This window comes from Salvelinus fontinalis, chromosome 19 (genome assembly GCF_029448725.1).
Source record: "Salvelinus fontinalis isolate EN_2023a chromosome 19, ASM2944872v1, whole genome shotgun sequence".
NCBI lineage: Eukaryota > Metazoa > Chordata > Actinopteri > Salmoniformes > Salmonidae > Salvelinus > Salvelinus fontinalis.
Genome location: NC_074683.1, coordinates 28,289,283 through 28,315,851, shown reverse-complemented (window position 1 = coordinate 28,315,851; position 26,569 = coordinate 28,289,283). Strand labels below are relative to the sequence as shown.

The 26,569-nt window shown below is 42.3% G+C and overlaps 1 protein-coding gene across 1 annotated transcript; it reads right to left on the bottom strand.

Moving 5' to 3' along the window:
• Positions 1-10,915: 10,915 nt before the first annotated feature.
• On the bottom strand, positions 10,916-22,093 carry LOC129816574 (eIF5-mimic protein 2-A-like). The gene is made up of 12 exons (XM_055871199.1): positions 21,973-22,093; positions 19,467-19,541; positions 19,206-19,382; positions 18,954-19,048; positions 18,673-18,738; positions 18,138-18,273; positions 17,487-17,596; positions 16,931-17,101; positions 16,485-16,631; positions 14,272-14,410; positions 11,790-11,912; positions 10,916-11,587 (listed from the first exon to the last, which is right to left on the bottom strand). Exons 2-12 carry the CDS (start codon positions 19,528-19,530, stop codon positions 11,553-11,555), a joined length of 1,263 nt encoding a protein of 420 aa, XP_055727174.1. The 5' UTR covers positions 19,531-19,541; positions 21,973-22,093; the 3' UTR covers positions 10,916-11,552.
• Positions 22,094-26,569: the final 4,476 nt, after the last annotated feature.

Here is a 26,569-nt window from a genome sequence, read left to right as displayed (position 1 = left end):
TATTCTGGGATTATATTTGTGGTCATCTGAGATTTGGTTATTCTCACACTGAGAATGTATGTTTTGGTGGGTTTTTCCAATATCTGTTACATAACAGGATCTCCCTGTGGATTATTTAATATTAAATGTATTATTCCTATTCAACAAGTCCATGCAAAAACAAATAGTTTTATAGAGGCTTTCTGTGTGCCTCCCCAGAGCCATTGGTGCATAAGTGGGTAAATGAAAGCGGAGTGTACCGTGTAGACCCAACACTCTGTATATTCCCCACTTCTCTCTATATATCTCTTTCCCCATTCCAAAGTTCCAGAGTTACATAGTCATTAAGCCACACTCAAGGGAGACTCGTTAAAAACATTCTGGAGAGATCCAAACTTTCATTTCATTTGTAAATTATCAGTGCGGTTTGTCACAGTGCTGCCATGTAGTCCTGTTGTTCTCCTGGGGATTCCGCCACATTTTTTCCCCTTGTAGTGTTCCAATTGAATGTTCTTGGTTCCGTAGTTCAATGTTAGTTAAGCCAGTGTGCTGCTGATAATATAGAGGGTCGGGTTAGTGGCATGACTAGCCCTTTCGCCCTTCCGATCTTCACAGATCAGCTAACTAGACAGGCTCAGAGAGAAAGCAAGGAGTGCTAATGAGTGATGTATTCTCTTCACTTAAGGCCCTTTGGGCTACTGAGCTCGAGACCAAATGATGGGCCAATTTCGGTGCACAGCACAGCTTGAAGCCAGATACACTCCGTTGCTTTCGCCGTCAAATCAGGCCATCCATTTCTTTGGTCACTTGTGTTCACATTATAGAAGCCGACAGGAGGGATGACGGGAGGGATGGCAGCCTAGGCTTCAGTAATGTTTATGATGACTCTCAGTGTTGACTCAGGGTTATGTGATGAATCCCTTCACTCTCTCAGCCAGGTGATTACACACCACTAGTGTGGTCCTATCTGGGCTTCATAAGCCAGGAGAAGGAACCTTAAGTGAGTGAGGGAGATGCTCTGTTACATTACTACTCTTTCCACTCCACATTCCGACCTTATTCTAATTCTATGACTCTCTATCCTCTCTCCTTGGCAAACAGTTCTAGTTATACTGTAGGTTATAATGCTCCTCATGCGGTTCTCTGGGTTAGCCTTTTGTGTTGGAATCTGAGTAGGTTGAATGCCGCTTGTTTAGTTAAGTGTTGTACCACTACCAGCCGTTTTCACTAGACTGTCTCTAGATATCTCTAATCTCATCATGCAAGCCATTGCAATCCCAGTGTAGGCACAGAAGCCTGGTACGATATGAAGCAAGAAGCAGCCCTCCACTACACTGCCAAGATAATTACAGCCATTCTCCCCAGAGTCCCATACACAGAGCTTTTGTCTGAAGGGCTTGACACTTACATGACCTAGATTAGAACATTGGTAGTAGAGGATGGTCTTCATGTAGCCTGGAATCCAAACTGGGTATAATTCAGTTACACAAGTGAAACAGCGATATTCAGTTTGGATTTCAGGCTGTTTTTCTGTAGCTTTTATGGAAGTTGCAAAAAAAATGATTGACTGTATTTGAATGGTTCACGTCAACTAGAATGGAGGGCTCTTTTCAAACTATTGTCTGTCTGTTCACAACTGCAGAGACACTGGTCACAGAATTGAGAACCATGCAGCTTCCATGAAGGACAGGGAGCTATCAGCTATGGCATGCAATCTTTCAGAGCATTGTGCCTCCATAAGCAAGCACACATCTACTCACATCCGTCTGCTCAATACAAATCTAAAACAGAAGGCAGGGAATGGTTGCCCCAGAGAGAGAGATAAGAGTTGAGAGATTTGACAGGCAACAGTGCCTGATTCCCCATATCCCCTTTAAGAACCCCAGCTCCATTGGTTTTAAGGGCACACAAAACTGTTCTCATTATACAGCTGCTGTTCACTTTCGTGCTTACATTGTTTTAGGAAACTCAACTAACATTGTTTTAAGAAACTCAGCTGGTAAATGAATGTCCTTGGCTGCCAATGGCTGCTGGGTGGCAACATTGGCTTTAATAACCTCTTAATCATACTTTTAACAATAGCATGGTATTCTTTCACTGTAATAGCTACTGTAAATTGGACAGTGCAGTTAGATTAAGAAGAATGTAATCTTTATGCCAATATCAAATATGTCTATGTCCTGGGAAATTTTCTTGTTACTTACAACCTCATGCTAATCGCATTAGCCTACGTTAGCTCAACCGTCCCGTGGAAGGGACACCGATCCCGAAGAACTCTGTTTATCAATGTCCACTAGGTTGTTTTACAAAACAAATCAATAAAATAAAACTGTGAATGAGACCTGGCCCGTACCAACCGGTAGTATATGGAGAGAATTTCTTCATCCGCCTTAACATGCTGACTAGACTGGGGACGCGTGTGCATCCGCATGCGCCTTCTCACGGATGTTGATTTTGTCCATCCACACCAGACGCGATCAGGACGCGCAGGTTGAAATATCAAAACGAACTCTGAACCACCAATATTAATTTGGGGACAGGTCGAAACGCATGAAACATTCATGGTCATTTAGCTAGCTAGCTAGCTGTTGCTAGCTAATTTGTCCTGGAATATAAACATTGGGTTGTTATTTTACCTGAAATGCACAAGGTCCTCTACTCCGACAATTCATCCACAGATAAAAGGGTACACCTAGCAAGTTTCTATTAATCTCTCCTCCTTCTGTCTTCTTCTTTGCACTTTAAATGGCGGTTGACAACCAACTTTAAAGGGAACTACCACCACCAACTGGACTGGAGTGTGGACCTCAGTTCAGCTTTCAATCACCCACATGGGTTTATGCTCCTAAAAACCAATGAGGGGATGGGAGAGGTGGGACTTGCAGCGCGTCAAGCATAAAAATAGAACCAAGTTCGATTTTAGCGCCTGGCTACGCAGACGCATGGCAGCAAGTAGTTTGGAGGAAATTATTGACGAACATGTGTGTACGCCGGGGAATTTAAAGCTGCTGACACTCTCTACTGCATTCCCGTTGATGTGGTTCAGTGCATGTTACCTTCTCTGCTTTATGAATTCAACAATCAACTTCTTTTGTCTTGCAGACGTTAAGGGAGAGGTTGTTGGCCTGGCACCACAATGCCAGTTCACTTACCTCCTCCCTATAGGCTGACTCGTTATCAGGACTACAACAGTAATGTCATCAGCAAACTAGTCCTGTCCTGGCTGTGTTGTGTGTCTGCTTTCTGACAGTGTTATTTCGATGAGTTCTGCATTGCATTCTGAGTCCGTTTATTGTCCAAGCAGCAGTGTGAAATCCAGAATAATTGTTTTCACAAGTCCCTTGGCACAATGAGTTCTATTCAGTTTACGCTGCAAGTCCAACAGAGAGAAAAGAAAAATGTCTATGTTTCAATTTCCTAAAACTAAACTGCCAGTTGTTTATGTAAGAGCAGTTGTTTATGTTTTTGTAAGAGCAGTTGTTTATGTTTATGTAAGAGCAGTTGTTTATGTTTATAATATTGTGGTGGCAGAATTTGGGGTAAGACGTTGTAACTTCTCAAGGGATATGTTATGTGTTGGACTGTGATGTTATGCTTTTCATAGACTCCTCCTATGTCTGCACCCTAACATGTTGTGTTCCGGAACTGTTGCTTGTATAAAATAACTGTTGTGTAACAATATGATTGTATTATCACCTCACAATTATAAGGGACATGGAACCATTTACTAATCAAGTTCTTCCCTGTGAAATCAGAGACAGATCTCCCTCGCAGCTGCTTGAATAAAGATTTTTCTATTATAGAATTAAATAGTCTCTGTCTTAATCTTTGGATCGAGTTTTCCACAACAATATGAAATGGTGGAATCCATAGCCCTCTTCAATTGATTTGTTGTCAATATCAAGTAGTATTGCATAGCTAGATGCCGTATTGTTGCATACACATCATGACTAGGAGAATCCTAAAAGCCTGGCAAGAACAAGGCTAAATGTCAAGCAATAAAGTGGGGTACACCAACATCCCCTGAGAATCCACTCATCAAGGCAACTCTATCCCCCTCATCTCAAGAGTCCCGTATTACTAGACAAAGCTTGCCAAGAGTCAACAGGTGTTACGATCTAGTTGCCATCTCCCAATGGAAAATAGATGCTCAAGTACTAAGAAACAAACAGCTCCTTTAGTTGACAGGGAAAACTCCTGCATGCAGGGCATATTCGGTAGCATGGTCCCTTCGCAGCAGCACACACCTTTGGCTTGCACTACTACCAGAGCATCTACTGACATACAGTGATGAGAAGGGAAGAGAGGAGGGGAGTGCACTGTGACAGCTTACCAAGACTGCGGCAGGCAGCAGCAGCTTGACAGGCACAGCAAAGTCCCACTGCCTTGGCGCCGCTGGTGTTGTTGACAGTTGACAGTACAGAGAGGGGAGGACATCACAGCCATCAACAACATGGCTGCCTGCTCAGATACACATACACACACATATACACAGGGTTGCAAAGGGTCGGAAACTTTCCGGTAAATTTACAGAATTTTTAAGTATATTTTCCACTGGAATTTAAGCCCGGGAATTTGGGGAATTTTGCTTAAATTCATTAAAAAAGGTAGCTTATAATAGTGAATTTTTTTTGTGGGATGCACATAAGGCAATTCATGGTCTTGTGGCATATTTTGGTTAAACTATCCCCAATTCAATGGAATTGCAACCCTCTGCATGCACAGTGCATTCTTCCATCACATGTACAGCTAATTCTCAAGATCCTGCACACTAATGAGATGCTATTGAGCCCACACTACTACACTGTCTGAGCCAAGGACTACATGCTTTCTGGTCATTTTTGATTACAATACTGGGTGCGGTGAATATATTTTATATGACAAACATTATTTTTTGTTAACTAGTAAATAGTAGCATACAGCAAAGTGTGTTTAAATAATTTCTAACTTTTTAACAATTTCTGCTAGTTAGTTTTTGCTACCATGTGGGTTTTAGCTTGCCTGAGCCTGCTAACTGAGGAGTGTTAATTCATCTGTTTCCATACATGTTTCATTTTAAAACATTTATCTTACAAAGGAGTTGTTTAACTGCTTAACTATTAGTACATGGAATTGTATTTGGTAATTTTTTTGTAATTTTTTCTAATCTTTACAAGAATATTCCACGGGCACCAACTGATGTGTGGAGACATTTCACTGCAGCTAAAATAGAAAGAAAAGCTGTGTACATTTGCAAATACTGTGCCAAATCATATGTGAAGAATGCAACAAAGATACAGAATCATCTGGCCAAATGCATAAAGTTCCCTCAGCGCTAACAAAAAGCAACCTCTAACATAAGTCCCTCTACTTCTATTCGAAGTTAAAATGATGAATCAGACACCTTATCGATAGCAACAGCTCATGGTACTTCTGGAATCAGAAGTTTTTTTGACTCAATGGAGGAACGTAGTCAGAGAAATGCTGATGAATGTATGCAACTGGTTCACCTCTGATGCTCACAGGCAATGTGTATTGGAAGAGATTTCTGAATATTCTTTGCCCAGCATACACCCCTCCAACCAGACATGCTGTATCTACTCATTTGCTGGATGTAGAGTTCAACAGAGTTCAAGTGAAGCAAATCATAGAGAAAGCAGACTGTATTGCAATCATCTCTGATGGGTGGTCGAATGTTCGTGGGCAAGGAATAATTAACTACATCATCTCCACCCCTCAACCAGTATTCTACAAGAGCACAGACACAAGGGACAACAGACACACTGGTCTCTACATTGCAGATGAGCTGAAGGCAGTCATCAATAACCTTGGACCACAGAAGGTATTTGCACTGGTGACAGACAATGCTGCGAACATGAAGGCTGCTTGGTCTAAAGTGGAGGAGTCCTATCCTCACATCACACCCATTGGCTGTGCTGCTCATTCATTGAATCTGCTCCTCAAGGACATCATGGCACTGAAAACAATGGATACACTCTACAAGAGAGCCAAGGAAATTATTAAGTATGTGAAGAGTCATCAAGTTATAGCACTACCTCACCAAGCAAAGTGAGAAGAATAAGAGCACCACATTGAAGCTGCCCAGCAACACCCGTTGGGGTGGTGTTGTCATCATGTTTGACAGTCTCCTGGAGGGGAAGGAGTCTCTCTAAGAAATGGCCATATCACAGTCTGTCGATATGGACAGCCCCATCAAGAGGATCCTCCTGGATGATGTATTTTGGGAGAGAGTGGTAAGCAGCCTGAAACTCCTCAAACCTATAGCAGTAGCCATTGCACGGATTGAGGGAGACAATGCCATCCTGTCTGATGTTCAGACCCTGCTATCAGATGTAAGAGAAGAAATCTGTACTACCCTGCCCACTTCACTGTTGCTCCAAGCAGAGGAAACTGCAGTTCTGAAATACATCAAAAAGCGTGAAGACTTCTGCCTGAAGCCCATACATGCCACAGCGTACATGTTGGACCCCAAGTATGCTGGCAAGAGCATCCTGTCCGGTGCAGAGATCAACAAAGGCCTATGGTGTCATCCCTACCGTGTCTCGCCACCTTGGCCTGGATGAGGGCAAGGTTCTTGGCAGTCTGGCGAAGTACAATTCCAAGCCAGGGCTTTGGGATGGAGATGCAATATGGCAGTCATGCCAACATATCTCATCAGCCACCTGGTGGAAGGGACTTTGTGGAGCTGAGGCTCTTTCTCCTGTTGCCTCCATCATCCTCCAAATCCCACCAACATCAGCCGCCTCAGAGCGCAACTGGTCCTTGTTTGGGAACACACACAACAAAGCACGCAACAGGCAAAAAATTGGTGTCCATCCGGGAAAATTCAAGGCTTTTTGAGCCTGACAACGAGCCATCCTCAACAAGGTTGGAAAGTGACAGTGAAGATGAGGCCTCAGAGTCTGATGTTCAAGTGGTGGATATTGAGGTCCAGCGTGAAGACATGGAAGTTTGAGAGGAAGACAACCAAAGCTTTAGTTTCTAGACTATCATTTTACAGATGTATGTTGAAAACATTTTTGGGAGATGCGATGGATCATTGGCGATCATTCAATATTCCCTTTCTTTTGTTGTTCAGTGAAATCATCGCATGTGAAGAGTCAACTCATTTAATTAAAGTTCAATTCGTAACTAAATTGTTTATTTTTTTTTCTACTGGAAGGATGTAATCATTTGCAATTATGTCTACTAATGATAAGGTAAAATGTTTTTGTTTCTGTCTCCATATGATATGGTAAATATATCCAATGCAAAAAAAAATACATTTATTAAATGGTATTAATATTAATTTGCATATATTTCCGTTAATTGACATATATTCCCGTTAGTTCTCATGGAAGGTTTCCACCTCTGAATATTCCCCAAAATGTGCAACCCTACACACACACAAGCGCACACACACACACGGCTCTCTCCTTCCCTGTGCAGGCATGCCACTCTTCCCAATTGCTCCATGTTCTTTGTAAATACTTAACAAAACAAAAACAACAAAGCTATGCTTCCTTAGGGACAAAAAGAAAAGTCTAATACTTCCTAGCTTTGATAGCACTTTCAGGCTAAAGCCAATTTAATAGGTTTATTTGTTCCATGTTTCACTAGAGAGGACCACATTTTTAAGACATACTCATACTGCCATCTGTTGGTGATTAGCAATGTGGTTCAGAGCATGTTACCTTCTCTGCTTCCTGAATTCAACTATCAACTCCTTTGTCTTGCAGACGTTGAGAGAGAGGTTGTTGTCACGATGTGGCCCTTTGGGGTCTATATCGTGGCTCCCCCCCTCTCTCACTCTCCCACCACAAGTTTTATGACTTTATGACAGGTCATAAATTCCTGGCAGAGGCTCTCTCCCCATGGTCATGCAGAAAGAGAGGGGAAAGAAACATATGGAACAAAGATATTCTCTTTGTTTAACTCCTAATCACCAAAATTGGAGGATTAAACAATATTTCTATTTTTGAGAATGTGAGAATGGTGCGTGGGTATTTAAAGAACAATCCTGTCGAAGTTGTTTTAATTTGTGACAGAATTTGGGGTAAGACGTTGTAACTTCTCAAGGGATATGTTATGTGTTGGACTGTGATGTTATGCCTTTCATAGACTCCTGCTATGTCTGCACCCTAACATGTTGTGTTCCGGAACTGTTGCTTGTATAAAATAACTGTTGTGTAACATTATGATTGTATTATTACCTCTCACTACATAAGGGACATGGAACAGTTTATTATTCAAGTTCTTCCCTGTGAAATCAGACACAGATCTCCCTCGCAGCTGCTTAAATAAAGATTTTTCTATTATACAATTAAATAGTCTCTGCCTTAATCTCTGGATCGAGTTTTCCACAACAATATGAAATGGTGGAATCCATAGCTCTCTTCAAGTGATTTGTTGTCAATATCAAGTAGTATTGCATAGATAGATGCCGTATTGTTGCATACACATCATGACTAGGAGAATCCTAAAAGGCTAAATGTAAAGCAATAAAGTGGGGTACACCAACATCCCCTGAGAATCCACTCATCAAGGCAACTCTATCCCCCTTATCTCAAGAGTCCCTCATTACTAGACAAAGCTTGCCAAGAGTCAACAGGTGTTATAATCTAGTCACCATCTCACAATGGAAAATAGATGCTCAAGTACTAAGAAACAAACAGCTCCTTTAGTTGACAGGGAAAACTCCTGCATGCAGGGCATATTCGGTAGCATGGTCCCTTCGCAGCAGCACACACCTTTGGCTTACACTACTACCAGAGCATCTACTGACATACAGTGATGAGAAGGGAAGAGAGGAGGGGAGTGCACTGTGACAGCTTACCAAGACTGCGGCAGGCAGCAGCAGCTTGACAGGCACAGCAAAGTCCCACTGCCTTGGCGCCGCTGGTGTTGTTGACAGTACAGAGAGGTGGGAGGACATCACAGCCATCAACAACATGGCTGCCTGCTCAGCTACACACACATGCACACACACACTGCTCTCTCAGAACAGTGCCTTCCCAATTGCTCCATGTTCTTTGTAAATACTTAACAAAACAAAAACAACAAAGCTACGCTTCCTTAGGGACAAAAAGAAAAGTCTAATACTTCCTAGATTTGATAGCACTTTCAAGCTATAGCCATTTTAATAGGTTTATTTGTCCTATGTTTCACTGGAGAGGACCACATTTTAAAGACATACACATACTACCATCTGTTGGTGATTAGCAAAAATGTATTTAACGTTTCTGAACATGCAATGCTGTAACTATTTATTCAAAAGCAGTAGAACAAATCTGCTTCCCCCAATCTTTATTTTATTGTTGTAGCCTGTTTGTGGCTGAGGTGAAAGCATGCATGGGGCTTCAAACATACAATACCCTACTACAGTACATAAAAAACATGAAGTTGTTCTGTAGACTGGAAAAACAAGTCAAGGTTCCCTGCTTGTTCAATGCACCACAGAGTATACAGACTGTATTTGTTTAATTAATTCAGTCAATCAAAACCTGTAAGAGTAACTTTACTCAGTGACTCAGAATAAAGTGTCTTGCTAATTGAGATATCTTGACAACCCCCCAGTCTGTTAACTGTCCTGCAATGGCCTCAACATTACCCACCATGCCAGGGGATTCATTTTTATATATATGTTCTTCTGTCAAAATTGCTGTCATACGCAGAGAAACTTATCCACGACATCTTCTCTCTGACTGACTACAGCAATGCGCTGTTTGGGTGGCCTCCCAGCCAAATCGCTAGAGGCTCCATTTAACGCAGAGCAGTGCTGCCAAGACCAAGAAGTCAGACCACATCGCCCCGATCCTGGCCCAACTCCACTGGTTACCGGTCAATTACAGGATCGACTCCAAAATCCTCATGCTTGTATGTAAAGCCTTTAATGGAATGAGCCCCACCTACAGAAGCGACCTCATCTCAAACAGCGAGCCACGTCAAACTCTTCGCTCCAGCCTCTCTAAAGCGCTAAGTCCCCAAGACACATCTCCGAACTATGGGTGAACAAGACTTCTGCTCCCTTGACCCTTACCTGTGGAATGCTCTCCCTGACCACCTGATAGTCTCAATTACTCTGAACTTTTAAAACAGGCATTAAATCCCACTTCTACAGTCCCAATCAAAAATATATTTAGCACCTAGCCCACTATTGCCATTTCACCTGCCTTTATTCCAAATGGGTTTTTATTGTATATAATTATTTATTTTTCCTCAGTAGAGCTTTGAGAACTAAAGAAAAGTGCTACACAAATTAAATGTATTTTGTTCTAAATTACTTGTTTTTCACTGCCTCGACCTCCTACAGTAGGTGATATTCAAGTGTTTATGTTGGGCTTTGAATTACTGTCTCATCCCCTTGTTTTCATCATGCTTGACTGAGCCATAACTGCTATTTAAAGTGAGGAGTTGGATCGTTGTTTTGTACACCGTGAATAATGTTGCTCCTTGTGCACTTCAAGGTATGTAGTGCATAATGTTAGTCTTTCCAGGTACTTTGGATCACATGTAGGTTAGGTTAATATTGCATGTGTATGAGCATGAATCATATTAAAGGGATGGGTAAGGGATCTGCACAAACCATCATTCTGTTTCGAACCAAACTCTGCACTGTTCCAAGTAAATGTGTTTTGGTAAAATGTTGTGGAAATTGTTAAAAGTAGTCCTTGTGCATGCAGTGGTATGGTTTGTTTAACTTTGCAATCATTGGTTTTTGTTTGACAGTTTCACTTTAAAATGTGTCTGTCACTGTCACCATGGAATTGCCCATTATTAAAATAATTTACACTAACATAATCCATCCTTTTAAATCACTCATATTTCGCACTTACATCAACAATATCTCTGTGCCCCAACTTTTCATAACTGCTGTTGAGGGTCATTTCAGAAGCCTCATGAGTAAATTACACTATTCAGAATGACACAATCACAGAATAATTACACCAACACTGAATACCAGTACTAAACTTTATTTTAAAAAGTTTAATTGATGGTGTAAAGAAATGATAAAAACAACCAATATTGAATCTAATCTATATGAAATTGTTACGGTCATAACGATAATTTTGCCATTTGATTTTGAAGATCACTTGAAGTATCAAAAACAAATATTGTAAAATGATTTAATTAAACATTTTAATTTGGCCTTACTGCCATTAGCCCATAACAGATTCACTACATGGAACAGATAGTGACCCCCCCCCAGCTTAAACCGACAGATTTTTATGGGGATTTTTTATTAATATGCCAATTACATTTCCGCAGGGGCGAGGACATCGACCTTAGGGGGTTAAATGTGGCAACATGTCTTTCCCTTCAAATGAGGAATCATTAAGAATTTCAAGGGAGACTATTCATGATTCATGCTATCCACAAGTGTAAACTTTATTAGTTTTAAAATGAACAGAATGCAAAAGCCCTTACATCTATACATCATGGTTGGAGTGGAGGAGGTAGAAAAAAGAAAAAAGGGGGGTGTGGGGGGGGGGGGGACAAGCACTTCTGTAACAGAACATTCTACTGCTCCTGGTGCCACTGTACGTTATAAAAAATAAAAAAAATGACACGCCTTGGATTTGGCTTGAGGTCCGTTAGTCAGCAGCCTCGTCCTCCTCGGACTCAGATTCTGGGAGAAAATATGAGATTCAAGTCAACTGCATGAACAGAATACAGTGCTATGGCGAATACAGACAAAACCCCAGGGACTAGAGGATGTTTTGAAGGTTTTTATACCCACATGAGCTAGTTGAATTAATTGATTTTCAGTGGCGCTGGATAAGATTTCCTGCTAAATTACCTGACTAACGTCAAATGTAAGCCATGCTCACCTTCCTCTGCGTTCTTGAGCCACTCCACAAATTTTTTCATCTGTTCCAGGAACACACTCCTTCCTTTGGCAACGTGGGCCTCTGTGTACCACTTAAGAATGGCCTCCTCACTCAAAACATCCGCTGGGAAAAATACATCAACATGAAAATTACAACTGCATGAAGATGCAGTTATTGCCACTTTTCAAAGACAATTGTGCCAAAATACAAAGTGTTGATGTGAATCTGTTAGGCAACAGAAAAATATTCTCTCATGTCACTCACCTTGCATTCACACATTAACAGCAAAATCTGCTTCTTCAGCAAGTGAAAGCGTACATATGTCTCACCTCTCCCCCTCTTATATTTGTAAGAATATATAAACACCAATATAAACTGACCTCTGTCCCTACAATATTTTCTGGTGGGTTCCGGACTATAAGCCGCTACTTTTTCCCACGCTTTGAACCTCGCGGCTTATACAATGACTCGGCTAATTTATGGATTTTTTTCACAAGATTCATGCCGCCAAAAAACTGAGCACCGTTACATAATGTGTCGTAAATCGAGCGCGCTCAAACTTCGCATCATTCTGATTACGGTAGTCATTTTGTCACCCTCATCATGGCAAAGACATGGAGAAATGCATATGATGCAGCTTTCAATTTGAAGGCGATCGATCTGGCTGTTGGAAAAGGAAATAGAGCTGCTGCACGGGAGCTTGGCCTTAATGAGTCTATGATAAGACGTTGGAAACAGCAGGGTGAGGAACGGACTCAGTGCAAAAAGACAACAAAAGCTTTCAGAGGGAAGAAAAGCAGATGGCCCGAACTAGAAATAAATTCATTAGGCCTTAATGAATTTCACATGACTGGGCAGAGGCGTTTTTATATTTTTGTTTAGTATGTTTAGCCATAAACGTAATTGTTTAAAACCTGGATGTTTTGTCATTTTATGAATCATGTCTTACCTTGTTTCAAAGTAGCCTAGCCAAAAAATCTGACCCTAGAAATGTTGACGGAATTATTTTGTAAACACTTCCTCATATGCCATTGAAACCAGCGTTTATCTCATGTTCTAACAACTTTCTTTCGTTGTCTGTTAGCCAAAAGCACAATACTCATATTAGCAACCCATGCTAGTTGTTACATCAATAGTCATATTAGCAACCCATGCTAGTTGTTGCATCAGTAGTAATATTAGCAACCCATGCTAGTTGGTGCGCCAATAGTCATATTAGCAACCCGTGCTAGTTGTTGCGTCAGTAGTCATATTAGCAACCCGTGCTAGTTGTTGCGTCAGTAGTCATATTAGCAACCCGTGCTAGTTGTTGCGTCAGTAGTCATATTAGCAACCCGTGCTAGTTGGTGAGCCAATAGTCATATTAGCAACCCGTGCTAGTTGTTGCGTCAGTAGTCATATTAGTCGACGATAAGACGTTGGAAACAGCAGCGTGAGGAACTGACTCACGCTGCTAAAGACAACAAAAGCTTTCAGAGGGAAGAAAAGCAGATGGCCCGAACTAGAAAATGAGCTTGAAGACTGGGTCAACACACAGAGAGCAGACGGCCGAGGTGTTTCAACTGTGCAGATCCGACTGAAAGCCAAAACAAAATCGCCACCGCAATGAAGTTTGAGGATTTTAGAGGTGGACCATCGTGGTGTCTAAGATTGAGTCTGTGTCAGCAGCTCCCTCCCGACTACGAGGAAAAAGTTTCAAACTTACGCAAATTCACTGATTCAAAGATAGCGGAGCATTCCATCGGCCCGCACGTCATCATAAATATGGACGAGGTTCCTCTGACGTTTGACCTGCCTCTCACTCGGACTGTCAACAGGAAATGCGAATCATCCGTCACGCTGAAAACAACTTGGCATGAAAAAACGCAAAGTTCATTTGTTTCAATGTACCGGTAGGCACCTGCGGCTTATAGACATGTGCGGCTTATTTATGTACAAAATACATATTATTTAAAAATTCAGTGGGTGCGGCTTATATTCAGGTGCGCTTAATAGTCCGGAAATTACGGTACTTTTAATGGTAGATAATCCAGATCCCGCTTTGATAAGCGCGGCGGAAAGGTTTTGGTTGCTACTGTCTGAATCCAGGGTGATTCAGAAAGGATCAGAAGATAGGATCATTGTTCAATGGATACAAGTATCCAAGGTCCCTCCCTCAGACATCCTCCTCCAATGAGCTTTGATAGGGATTGAGGAAGCAAGGACTGAGGAGGCAGACAACGCTATTCACTGATCTCCTTTACCTTTGTATAAGTAAGCCCTGTCCAAGCCAGAACAACCCATAAGGCAGGAGCCCTTCTCCTGTTTCTGTAGCATAAGGCAGCTTGAAGTACAAGCACACTCCCTGGACAGGAAGCTAGTCTGTTGCAGGGCCTTTCCCTCAATCTATCTTCTTAATGCTGAGTGCTAAGCATCGCTTTTACCAAAGATACTGGTAACTAACCCAAGATATCTCATTTTCTTCTTCTACCAGTGCTGTTACCTTTGTAGAGCAGCACCACAATCTTCTGGAAGGAGTTCATGAAGTGGATGTTGTCGTAGCAGTACTCCTGCATCTTCACGAGCAGTAGGATCTCAGAGGCTCCCTGGGATGTGAACGCCTTCAGCAAGGGGCTGTATTGCTGCGGAGAGGTGGAGAAAAAGGGGGTGTTTGAGTCATGAAAACTAGTGGCAAAAAATTACACTCAATCCCATCACAGCGGTGAAAGTGATGGCTCTGTGAAATTTTTATTTTATTTCACCTTTATTTAACCAGGTAGGAAAGTTGAGAACAAGTTCTCATTTACAATTGCGACCTGGTCAAGATAAAGCAAAGCAGTTCGACACATACAACACAGAGTTACACATGGAGTAAAACAAACATACAGTCAATAATACAGTAGAAAAATAAGTCTATATACAATGTGAGCAAGTGAGGTGAGATAAGGGAGGTAAAGGCAAAAAAAGGCCATGGTGGCGAAGTAAATACAATATAGCAAGTAAAACACTGGAATGGATGATTTGCAGTGGAAGAATGTACAAAGTAGAGATATAAATAATGGGGTGCAAAGGAGCAAAATAAATAAATACAGTAGGGAAAGAGGTAGTTGTTTGGGCTAAATTATAGATGGGCTATGTACAGGTACAGTAATCTGTGAGCTGCTCTGACAGCTGGTGCTTAAAGCTAGTGAGGGAGATGAGTTTCCAGTTTCAGAGATTTTTGTAGTTCGTTCCAGTCATTGGTGTTAACTCGAAATGACACAACGACAAGGTTCCAGTTTAACAACGTTTACTATACTATATGAACACACTACAAGGTAGCCATTACACTCAAGGCCAGGTCCATCAACGACTAGACTTCCTGCGCATGCGCACTCTTGACTGAGTGATAGACCGTAATAACAGAAATATAGGGATACTTAAAACATGAACTTAACAATTGACAGCAGAGAACTGGAAGGAGAGGTGGCCAAAGGAAGAATTGGTTTTGGGGGTGACCAGAGAGATATACCTGCTGGAGCGCGAGCTACAGCTGGGTGCGGCTATGGTGACCAGCGAGCTGAGATAAGGGGGGACTTTACCTAGCAGGGTCTTGTAGATGACCTGGAGCCAGTGGGTTTTGCAACGAGTATGAAGCGAGGGCCAGCAAACGAGAGCGTACAGGTCGCAGTGGTGGGTAGTATATGGGGCTTTGGTGACAAAACGGATGGCACTGTGATAGACTGCATCCAATTTATTGAGTAGCGTATTGGAGGCTATTTTGTAAATGACATCGCCAAAGTCGAGGATTGGTAGGATGGTCAGTTTTACAAGGGTATGTTTGGCAGCATGAGTGAAGGATGCTTTGTTGCGGAATAGGAAGCCAATTCTAGATTTAACTTTGGATTGGAGACGTTTGATGCAAGTCTGGAAGGAGAATTTACAGTCTAACCAGACACCTAGGTATTTGTAGTTGTCCACATATTCTAAGTCAGAGGCGTCGAGAGTAGTGATGTTGGACAGGCGGGCAGGTGCAGGCAGCGATCGGTTGAAGAGCATGCATTTAGTTTTACTAGGAGAGTTGTATGGCATTGAAGCTCACCTGGAGGGTTGTTAACACAGTGTCCAAAGAAGGGACAGAAGTATACAGAATGGTGTCGTCTGCGTAGAGGTGGATTAGAGACTCACCAGCAGCAAGAGCGACATCATTGATGTATACAGAGAAGAGAGTCAGTCCAAGAATTGAACCCTGTGGCACCCCCATAGAGACTGCCAGAGGCCCGGACAACAGTCCCTCCGATTTGACACACTGAACTCTGAGAAGTAGTTGGTGAACCAGGCGAGGCAATCATTTGAGAAACCGAAGGCTGTCGAGTCTGCCGATGAGGATGTGGTGATTGACAGAGTCGAAAGCCTTGGCCAGGTCAATGAATACGGCTGCACAGTATTGTTTCTTATCGATGGTGGTTAATATATCGTTTAGGACCTTGAGCGTGGCTGAGGTGCACCCATGACCAGCTGTGAATCTCAGACGACACGAAAGAGAGGTTGAACAGGCTAGTAATAGGGGTGGCAACAATTTCAGCAGATTATTTTAGAAAGGGTCCAGATTATCTAGCCCGGCTGATTTGTAGGGGTCCAGATTTTGCAGCTCTTTCAGAACATCAGCTGACTGGATTTGGGAGAAGGAGAAATGGGGAAGGCTTGAGCGAAATCAGTGTAAACCAACCAGCTCACCTTCAAATGCTTGATGGCTTGTTCTGTGACCAATTCCTCTTTCTTGTTCCACTCCACATAGCTCATGACACTGGTCCACACGATGCCGATCATGGTCTGCTCTGAGATGTTGTTCTTCTTCATCTCCTCCCTGGCTGACGCAATGATCTGAAGGGAAAGGATGACAGGAAAGCAGGTCAGTAAGTAAGGAACTGCTTCTGGTTATTGGGCATTTTATCTGCATCCCATGCTAACAAAATTAGGTATCATAATCAAACAATATCCTTCATCAACACAGACCAAGGCTGTGTTCCAATTTTCTACCCCAAGTGTCCTCATGCTAACACCAACCCAATGCTTCTAAATACAGAAAGGAGAATGAGAGCAATTGCACCCTTTAAGGGTTAAGGGTAGGAAACTCAACCAGTGGAGTGCTTCTCCAGCAATCAGCATAGACCCAGACTCACGTCTTTGAAAGGGTCCCCGCGTTCCATTTGTTCCTGGAGATCCTTCTGAAGCTCCTTACGGGACCCTATGGCCTGCTGGTTCCTGGCAAAGTCCGACAGCTCTTTGAGACCGGCATCTGTGAAGTACTTAGAGAAATGCTCACAGCTCCGCTTGTTGGCAGGGAACAGCTCCTGCAAAACACAAGGTGGAGAAACAGGCTTTACAACACAGAATTAAATAGAACAAATACTATTACATTGTATCTTTATGATTAAGCACTGTCCAACTCTGAAGGCTTCCCCTTGGCTTTCTCAATTAATCTTTCCTCGATTCCTTGCATACCCCCTCAAAACTCATTGGAAAGATTGTCAAAGGGGATCGACCTTGGATCTTCTCCTTCAATACAGTTGAGGTGGATAGAGGGGATAGACAAATTGAGATACAGCCTTCGTATTCCCAGGAGAGCTGCCCATTCTTAACTTCCCTGCTACACAATTATTGTTTTTACACTGACCAAAGGAAAACTAGCATGGCTTTGGATTGGACATTACCCACATGATTGGTGGTCTCACTCACCAAAAGTCTATTATCCATGCCGACCTTCCGAAGACTTCCTGCCACAGAGTTGATATCCTTCTCATGGATCCAGGATTTGAAAAGTTTCACAGCAAAGGCTGCAGAGACACCTGGGTAAAAAAATAAGGGGAAACAATATTTTTAGGCCTAGTGCCTACCAGGTGAAAAGCCAAATACCACAGGAGACGATTCTACAAGTTTTACAAGTCTGCCCGTAAAAACAGAAATGAAGCAACTTCAGACACAAGGACTGTTGTAAGAGACAAAACCATAAATATGCCCCTCGTAAATTCACATTCACAGTGAATGTACGCAACGTTTAATTTAAGTAATAAAGTAACTGGATATGAGCATGTAAGTATACAGGCTGGTTTTCCAGACAGATTAAATCTAGTCCCAGATTTAAAAAAAATAATGATTCATGGAGAATCTCTATTGAAAGTCATTTTTTGTTCAGGACCAGGCTTAAAGCGATCAGATTAACTCATGGACTCTGTGTCCAGTATGAAGGAAGTTAAGAGGTAGTTTCAAGAGCAAATCAGAGACATAATGGTATCCATGAGTTCAGACTCATGGATACCATAAATCTCATACTATCCGTTTAACTTTTGTTGCAGAAGCCTGCCCTATTGAGCTGGCACTGCTGCACACCTTCTTTGACGAGGTTCTCATTGTAGAGGCTGTTGAGGATAGAGGCTGAGATGTTGCCATTGGCCAGCAGGATGCCAGTCAACATGGCCAGCTTGTTGCGCTCAGACTCAGTGAATCCCTTCAGGAATAGCAGCAACTGCACAGGAGAGAAGAACAAGAGGGAAACGCAATTCTATTCCATTCTATCCTTAGCAAACTTAAATTGCATATTCGCCAAAGAAAGGAGTATACGGTGTGGATAGAATGCAGCACTTTGGACTGGATAACATTATTGAACATAAGTTGAAAGAATTGCATATTCTATAATCATGCCAGGATCAATAATGTTATCCATTCTGACATCTATCAAGACTGCATCCCAAATAGCACCCTATTCCCTTTACAGTGCACTCATTTTTACCAGCACCCTATTGATGTCCTTTGGGAAACATCAATGAGTTGAATAACTAGTTTACGGTTGAACGATCCAACAGATAAGAGAGCAAGTCACATCTTGAACAATGTTGCTCAAGACGACAATCAACAATGCCTTCACCTTCTTGATCTCCTCTTCAAACCCTTTCTCCAGGTACTTGTAACGCCTGATAAGCTTGTTGAAAACCTAGGTATCGAATGGGAAAATTAATTCAGATCTCTAAAAAAAACAGCCTAATGTCAATCAAAAATGTAGCACACTTATCATAATCAACCTTTTCTGTCAGTAAAAAGGGGAAAGGGGTTTGAACCACCACTACTAATATTGCTAGTAAGTCAAGGTATCATCATATTCAGCTCTTTATTGTTAAACCAAAAGCAAACACTATTGCACAAGTGTACCTGAGCATATGCTTGCATGGTCTCCAGGTCTTCTTGTGCTGTAAACAGACAGAACTCTGTACGGGTCAAGTCATCTGACAAGGTACCACCTGGGGCTGAACAAGAATAAAAAGGGAAAGTTATTATACAGACTGTCACACACATTCTTTCATTCTATTCTATTATGTCACCAGAACTATATTATTTTCCCAGCATTCTATCCTTACCCAGCATTCTATTCTATCCTTACCAAGCATTCTATTCTATCCTTACCAAGCATTCCGCCAGCCACCAGGATGTCGAAGAGCGTCTCAGCATAGCGGCGGTAGTCAAGCTTGGCACCAGAGGCATCAAGAAATTTCGCAACAGCGTCCAGATCACTGCCAGTTTGGTTCAAACCTTGTACAATGGTTTCCTGAAACTGAGTAGGGTCAAACACCTTCTTTTCATCTGTTGAAAGATCAATGCATTTATTAGGGACAAATCATAACAGCAATTGACCAGTCATGATATCAATATTCAGTTTACACCCACCTCTCTTCCTAGTTTTAAAACGCTGGCCTGTAAGCGTTGGCTTCTGAATCTTTTGATTACTCATAAAAAGACACCCTGAATGAGACAGAGAGAAGATTATACTATAGCTGAAAGATCAGCTAATGATAGTTGCTTTACTTAGCCAGCAGATCCGATCCGCTTGCTTACAGCTGTACTAGGGTCGAACAGCATTCATGTGTATTTAAGACACGCGGAGCCAGAACAAGACATGGCTTTGGAAAAGTACCTCAATCCATTGATGAGAAATGTGCTGTACTACGAATTGTCTGTTACATCAAGAAGATTGAACGATTGCTACGTTTTTCAGAAAAACTCCTTTTTGTAGGTAGCAGAAGCCACAGGAGCCATTTTGGAATCAGCTCATTTGTTGTTCAACGGGATGTGCCATTTCATAATGGCTGCTGTTGTTACTGCTTGTTAAAGGAGGACAAAAATGTCAGTTCACATTTAAACAAAGTAATTCAATCTTCTCTGTGTAACAGTTGTGATTATGGGACCAGGGGCAAAAGGCGGTACGCTCCGGTAGAGCGTCCATGCAAAATAAATAGTGGGGGCACGCTGTCCCGGTAAAACGTTAACCTATAACAATTAATACAACATGTTCAAAAACTACAGGCTATTACACAATTAATTAACATTACTGCATGTCAGCCGCATGAAAATTTGCGAATTGACTGGAAACCAAATTGCGCTGTGGTTTAAGGAGAACACTTACATTTTGTCACAGGGAGATGAGTGGCCGAGACGGTCACGGGCAAGGCGGAGATGAGTGGCCAAGACAGAGGCGTACATGGACAACAGTGGATGCATCAATTCAGGCTACAAGTGTAGGCCTAATGACAATCGCAGAATAACAGATGTCTCTTCCCAGTAATCAAATCGCAGGTGCACAGTGCACTGTTTGCGTTTGGATGCTGAAATAATTTTGTGAGTGGACAAATATTTGTGGGTAGCCTACAGGAGCATCTTTGTTTGGCAATCAGATGATAACACCATGACTGTTTATGCCACATTAAAAAGGCATAGTTGACATGTCCATAAGACTAGGGGAAGCTTTCCCTAAAGTATATCGAATTAAATTTCCAAAATTATATAGCCGAATTAGCTTACTCCTGTCTATACAGAAATAAATAAAATCCTTCAAAATAGGATACAACAGAAAGCATGATTTGGCCACAGAACATCATTAACTTAAAAAACACGTGGATTGTTTTACATTGGGGGCTCCGGAGTGGCCCAGCAGTCTAAGGCACCACATCTCAGTGCTAAAGGCTTAACTACAAACACCATTGTTCTATTCGAGGCTGTATCACAACCAGACATGATTGGGAGTCCCATAGGGCCACGCACAATTGGCCCAGCATCATCCGGGTTTGGCCGGTGTAGGCCGTCATTGTAAATAAGAATTTGTTCTTAACTGACTTGCCTAATTAAATAAAGGTTACATTTACATCACAAAGCCTACAGTCGGAAGGGCCTGCAATTTGGGCAGCGCAAGCTGCAATTACCAAACAGATGATTGTTTAAGTGCGACTGTCAGTGAAAAGCAAAGAGACCCAGCCAGGGATATCCCAAAATTTAAAAATACAAATCACAAAAAAAAAATTGGAAAGCAAATGGCTATAAAGAGATGACAACGAAAAGGTATCAAATTCCTTAACTTAATTGTGCGAACAGTAGCCTATCTTATTTGCACCAGTGGAGAACATTGGACATATCCCTGGCGAGTGTGCATATTCACTGTCTTTGTCATTGGATCTGTGGCACTTATTGTTTTTGGACAATAATTTCCTCCTCCAGATTAAATGGATCTCATATTGTATTTGTGTCTCCCCTTTTTGTTGGCAAATTACATGGATCAGACAACAGTTGTTATTGATATGTTTGTCAGTGTCAGCAGAGTAGGCTACCTTGTAATTTTTGTAGTATGAAGAAGAAGAAAAAACGCATGTTTGCACTTGGGTGTCCCACACCGGTAAGAAAGTAAATCTACTTCCCCCCTGCATTCGGTGTACATCCATGGATTGAGGTACGTTTTACATGCCATATCTCGCCTGCTCCTGCGGTGTCTTAGACACAGGAATGCTTTCCGACCCTAGCTAACTGAATGCAAGGGGGTCGGCTCTGCTGGCTATGCATTACCTAGCTAGCTAAAGGCCCGCCGGCTGGCTAACACATCGGCCTCGGAGACGCAATCCATGCATGGCCAGTTAGCTAGCTAGTTAGTTACAGACGAATTGAACTGCAAATCAACAAATACTGGACATCTGTAACATCTTGCAAGACGAACTAGCAAACTACTGCTTTGTAGAAATACATAACTACAATGCTAGCATGATTGACAGAGTTAAATAGCTAACGTTAGCTAGCTAGCATAATTGTTAAAGTTAGCAAACTTGCGCAGGCGTCAAATAAACTTAATTGATTTAGCTAGCTACTACTATCGTCATCATACCAGACATACAAGTTAAATTACACTACTTACCGAAATCAAAGTTATCCTCAAAAACAGTCGAAGAAACACGAAATACTGCGACACAACTGAACAGGCCAGACCAAAAAACTCAGTGAAGGGTGTACTACGGCTGGGCAAGCTTGATATGACGTAGACATTATGCCGTGTTCGTACTTCTTCTTCTTTGGTGGGGTTAATCGGCGGTTGGCATCCAACGTTAGGGCGCATTACCGCCACCTACTGCACTGGAGTGTGGGCCAGAGACGGAGAAACTAAATCCTACCTGCCAGCCCCGTTGCTCTTAAAAAAGATAACAAAATATTTGAGACTAGATCTAATGACGTTCTACTCAATATACTCTTTAAACGAATTTCCTGTATCCCCTTCTTCCTCAAACTAGATCTCATCCTCCCTCTTTCCCTCCAATAATGTCCACACTTTATCAATACTTGCTCCACTGTCTCTGTTTCCTGGCAATACTCACATTTTCCTGTTGGATACTTTCCTATCACATGTAAGGTCTTATTCAACTGGCTGTGTCCCACCCTTAATCTTGTAAATATAGCCTCCTCTCTTCTGTCCCTTCCTGCCGTTCTCCCCAACTTTCCTCTGTACTTGAAATAAATGCCTGCCCTTAGTATCTCTATTCCACTGCTCCTGCCATTTCTCCACCATCACTGTCCATATCATGCTTTTTGCCTCTGCCTTGCTCATTGAAACTACCATATCAACATCCCAACTACTTAGTGCTTGTTTAGCCAGTACATCAACTGCCTCGTTCCCCTCCAATCCCACATGAGCTGGGGAGCCATGTAAATATTATCTTTATACCCATTTGTTTACTCCTGGCATGGGTTTGTAGCACCTCATAAAGTAGGTATTGTTTGCTACGTGATATAAAGGACTGGAGACTCCTTAGCACTGCACATGAATCAGAGCAAATAACTACTCTTTCTGGCTTAACTTCCTCCACCCACTGCAAGGCCAACAGTATGGCCATCAGCCACATTCATAACATCTGTACATTTCATAAATACCCCCATACGATTCGGAAAACCCACTTGAACGCCCTCCCACTGTTAATATTGAAGACTGAAGACATGGCTGGAGCACATGGCCTTACCAGATTGTAAAAGCTTTATGATAAATATTTATCAAAATGTTGCACTTTTGAGCCATTGCCATAAAAGGGGTCAGTTTCTAAGTTCTTTGGTATGATGCAGTTTGAATGTGTATATATTACAAATAAGAATACTTTTTGACAATTGAAGTATAAAAAGCAATGGAAACATGTTGTGGTGAAATCATATGGAAAGCTTACTGTAAGCCCCAAAATGGACCATACAGCCTGAGATTTCCAATGGTGTGACAGCTTTTTTCCCTTGGTGTGTCACGCCAGAGGAAGTAGCTGTCACTCCAGGGAACATAACCAATTAATAAACTTCTATAATTACCTCTTTAGACTTATTTTTCATCAAATAACACTTATTTGCATGAGACCCATTTGTATCCTGTTGCAATTTTGAACATTTTAAGTGATTCTGAATGCAATATTTATGTTTTCATTATCCCAGGCCTGGTTTCTCACTCTCGGCAGGTGAACATTGCTCTCGTGACCTCTGGGTCTGTCTCTGCCCTCTGGGGAGGATCGAGTTCTTTTACGTGGCCCTGGTGATGGTGCAGGCACATATTGGGGGCTGTGGTACTCCTATTCCTGGTTCTCACTCCCTGCATTAGACCATCCCTCCCCTTGGTCCCTCTCTGTCTGTCCTACCAGTTTCACTCCTCTAATTGACATACGTGATCCATCTTGAGAGGGCCAAATCAGCTGTGCCTCTTTTGGAGACTGTTCCACCCTGCTCTAACTGTTTGATTATGCCATATTCTTGTTCCAAAGATTAAGCAGTGCAGTGAAAATGTGAATGGCTCATTAAATCAGTTAAGGTACCATTTATTGCTCAAATGTTACTTTGATAACTGTGTCAATTCTAGTGCTAAGATATGCCAACAATTGTTGACCTTCGGGGACATGCATTTATCAGACCCAAAACCCATACAGTGACCCTTCGTGGCACTGGTATATCATTCGAATGTCTGCCCCATCAACTTCCGATGGTAGTTTCTGTGCCTACCATGGTGACCATGGGTAACGGGGAATCAGGGTTTGATTCTGGAGAGGGAGCCTGAGATACAGCTACCACATCCAAGGAAGGCAGCAGGTACGCAAATGATCCACTTCCGATTCGGGAAGTCCTTGTAATTGGAATGAGTACACTTCAAATTCTTTAATGAGGATCCATTACCGATGTTTAGAACTGATTTTTAGAAACATTTTTATAGTGGTCAGAAACTTCTGAAAGTGTCATTAATTATATCTTAACAATAACATTTGACTGCCTATTGTGTGTATTGTCCGTTGTGGTGACAATAAGTTATCTTGGATAAAATGTTAAAGTAATTGCTTAGCAAGTAAGATAATTGCTTTTTACATAGGCTTAGTGAAATAACTGTGTACATTACCTTAAATGTAATTGCGAGACACTTGGTTAGCATATTCAATCTCTCCCTATCCCAGTCTGCTGTCCACACATGCTTCAAGATTGTTCCTGTACCCAAGAAAGCAAAGGTAACTGAACAAAATGACTATTGCCCCATAGCACTCACTTCTGTCATCATGAAGTGCTCTGAGAGACTAGTCAAGGATCATATCACCTCTACCTTACCTGACACCCTAGACCCACTTCAATTTGCTTACATCCCCAATAGATCCACAGACGATGCAATCGCCATCGCACTTTACATCCTATCCCATCTGGACAAGAGGAATACCTACAGTGGGGCAAAAAAGTATTTAGTCAGCCACCAATTGTGCACGTTCTCCAACTTAAAAAGATGAGAGAGGTCTGTAATTTTCGTCAAAGGTACACTTCAACTATGACAGACAAAATGAGAAAAAAAATCCAGAAAATCACATTGTAGGATTTTTTATGAATTTATTTGCAAATTATGGTGTAAAATATTTGCCCCACTGTATGTAAGAATGCTGTTCATTCACTACAGCTCAGCATTCAACACCATAGTACCCTCCAAGCTCATGATTAAGCAACTGGGTCCTGGACTTCCTGACACCCCCCCACCCCATCCCCCCAGGTGGTGAAGGTAGGAAACAACACCTCCACTTCGTTGATCCTCAACACTGGGTACCCACAAGGATGCGTGCTCAGCCCCCTCCTGTACTCCCTGTTCACCCATGACTGCGTGGCCACGCATACCTCCAACTCCATCATCAAGTTTGCAGTAGGCCTGATTACCAACAATGAAGAGATAACCTAGAGGGAGGTGTTGAGGTGCCTGGGAGTGTGGTGCCAGGGAAATAGCCTCTCACCCAACGTCAACAAAACAAAGGAGCTGATCGTTGATCGTGGAAACAGCAGAGGGGCACCCCCCTGTCCACATTGACGGGACCACAGTGGAAAAGGTGGAAAGCTTCAAGATCCTCGGCGTACACATCACTTAAAAACTGAAATGGTCCACCCAAACAGACAGTGTGGTGAAGAAGGCGACACAGCACCTCTTCAACCTCAGGAGGCTGAAGAAATTTGGCTTGGCAACTTAAACCTTCACAAACCTTTACAGATGCACAATTAAGAGCATCCTGTCGGTTTGTATCACAACCTGGTACGGCAACTGCACTGCCCACAACCGCAGGGCTCTCCAGAGGCTGGTGCAGTCTGCCCAACGCATCACCGGGGCAGAAATAATGTTTTTCATTTTAAATCCAAGAATATGATTAGAATAAGAATATGTGCCAAGTCTGGTTCAGCTTTGTGAGCAATTTCCAAATGCCGGAAGGTCCCACGTTTATCTGTACAAAGAATAGTACGCAAGTATAAACACCATGGGACCACGCAACCATCATACCGCTCAGGAAGGAGACGTGTTCTGTCTCCTCGAGATTGGTGTGAAAAGTGCAAATCAATCCCAGAACAACAGCAAAGGACCTTGTGAAGATGCTGGAGGAAACAGGTACAAAAGTATCTATATCCACAGTAAAATGCGTCCTGTATTGACATAACCTAAAAGGCCGCTCAGCAAGGAGGAAGCCACTACTCCAAAACCACCCTAAAAAGACAGACTACGGTTTGCAACTACACATGGGGAAGAAGATCGTTCTTTTTGGAGAAATGTTCTCTGGTCTGATGAAACAAAAATAGAACTGTTTGGCCATAATGACCATAGTTATGTTTGGAGGAAAAAGGGGAACGCTTGCAAGCCGAAGAACACCATCCCAACCATGAAGCAAGGGGGTGGCAGCATCATGTTGTGGGGGTGCTTTGCTGCAGGAGGGACTTGTGCACTTCACAAAATAGATGGCATAATGAGGAAGTAAAATTATGTGGATATAATGAAACAAAATCTCAAGACATCAGTCAGGAAGTTAAAGCTTGGTCACAAATGGGTCTTCCAAATGGACAATGACCCCAAGCATACTACCAAAGTTGTGGCAAAATGGCTTAAGGACAACAAAGTCAAGGTATTGGAGTGGCCATCACAAAGCCCTGACTTCAATCCTATAGAAAATTTGTGGGCAGAACTGAAAAAGCGTGTGCGAGCAAGGAGACCTAGA

Bases quoted from the DNA above. Each gene is read 5' to 3' on its own strand.
- LOC129816574 (XM_055871199.1), bottom strand. From the start codon at position 19,530: ATGAGTAATCAAAAGATTCAGAAGCCAACGCTTACAGGCCAGCGTTTT. The intron at 17,597-18,137 runs GTGTGCAGCAGT...TTTTTTACCCAG, and splicing joins TGAGAACCTCGTCAAAGAAG to GTGTCTCTGCAGCCTTTGCT. The intron at 11,913-14,271 runs GTAACAGCACTG...TATTTTTCCCAG, and splicing joins TGTGGTGCTGCTCTACAAAG to CGGATGTTTTGAGTGAGGAG.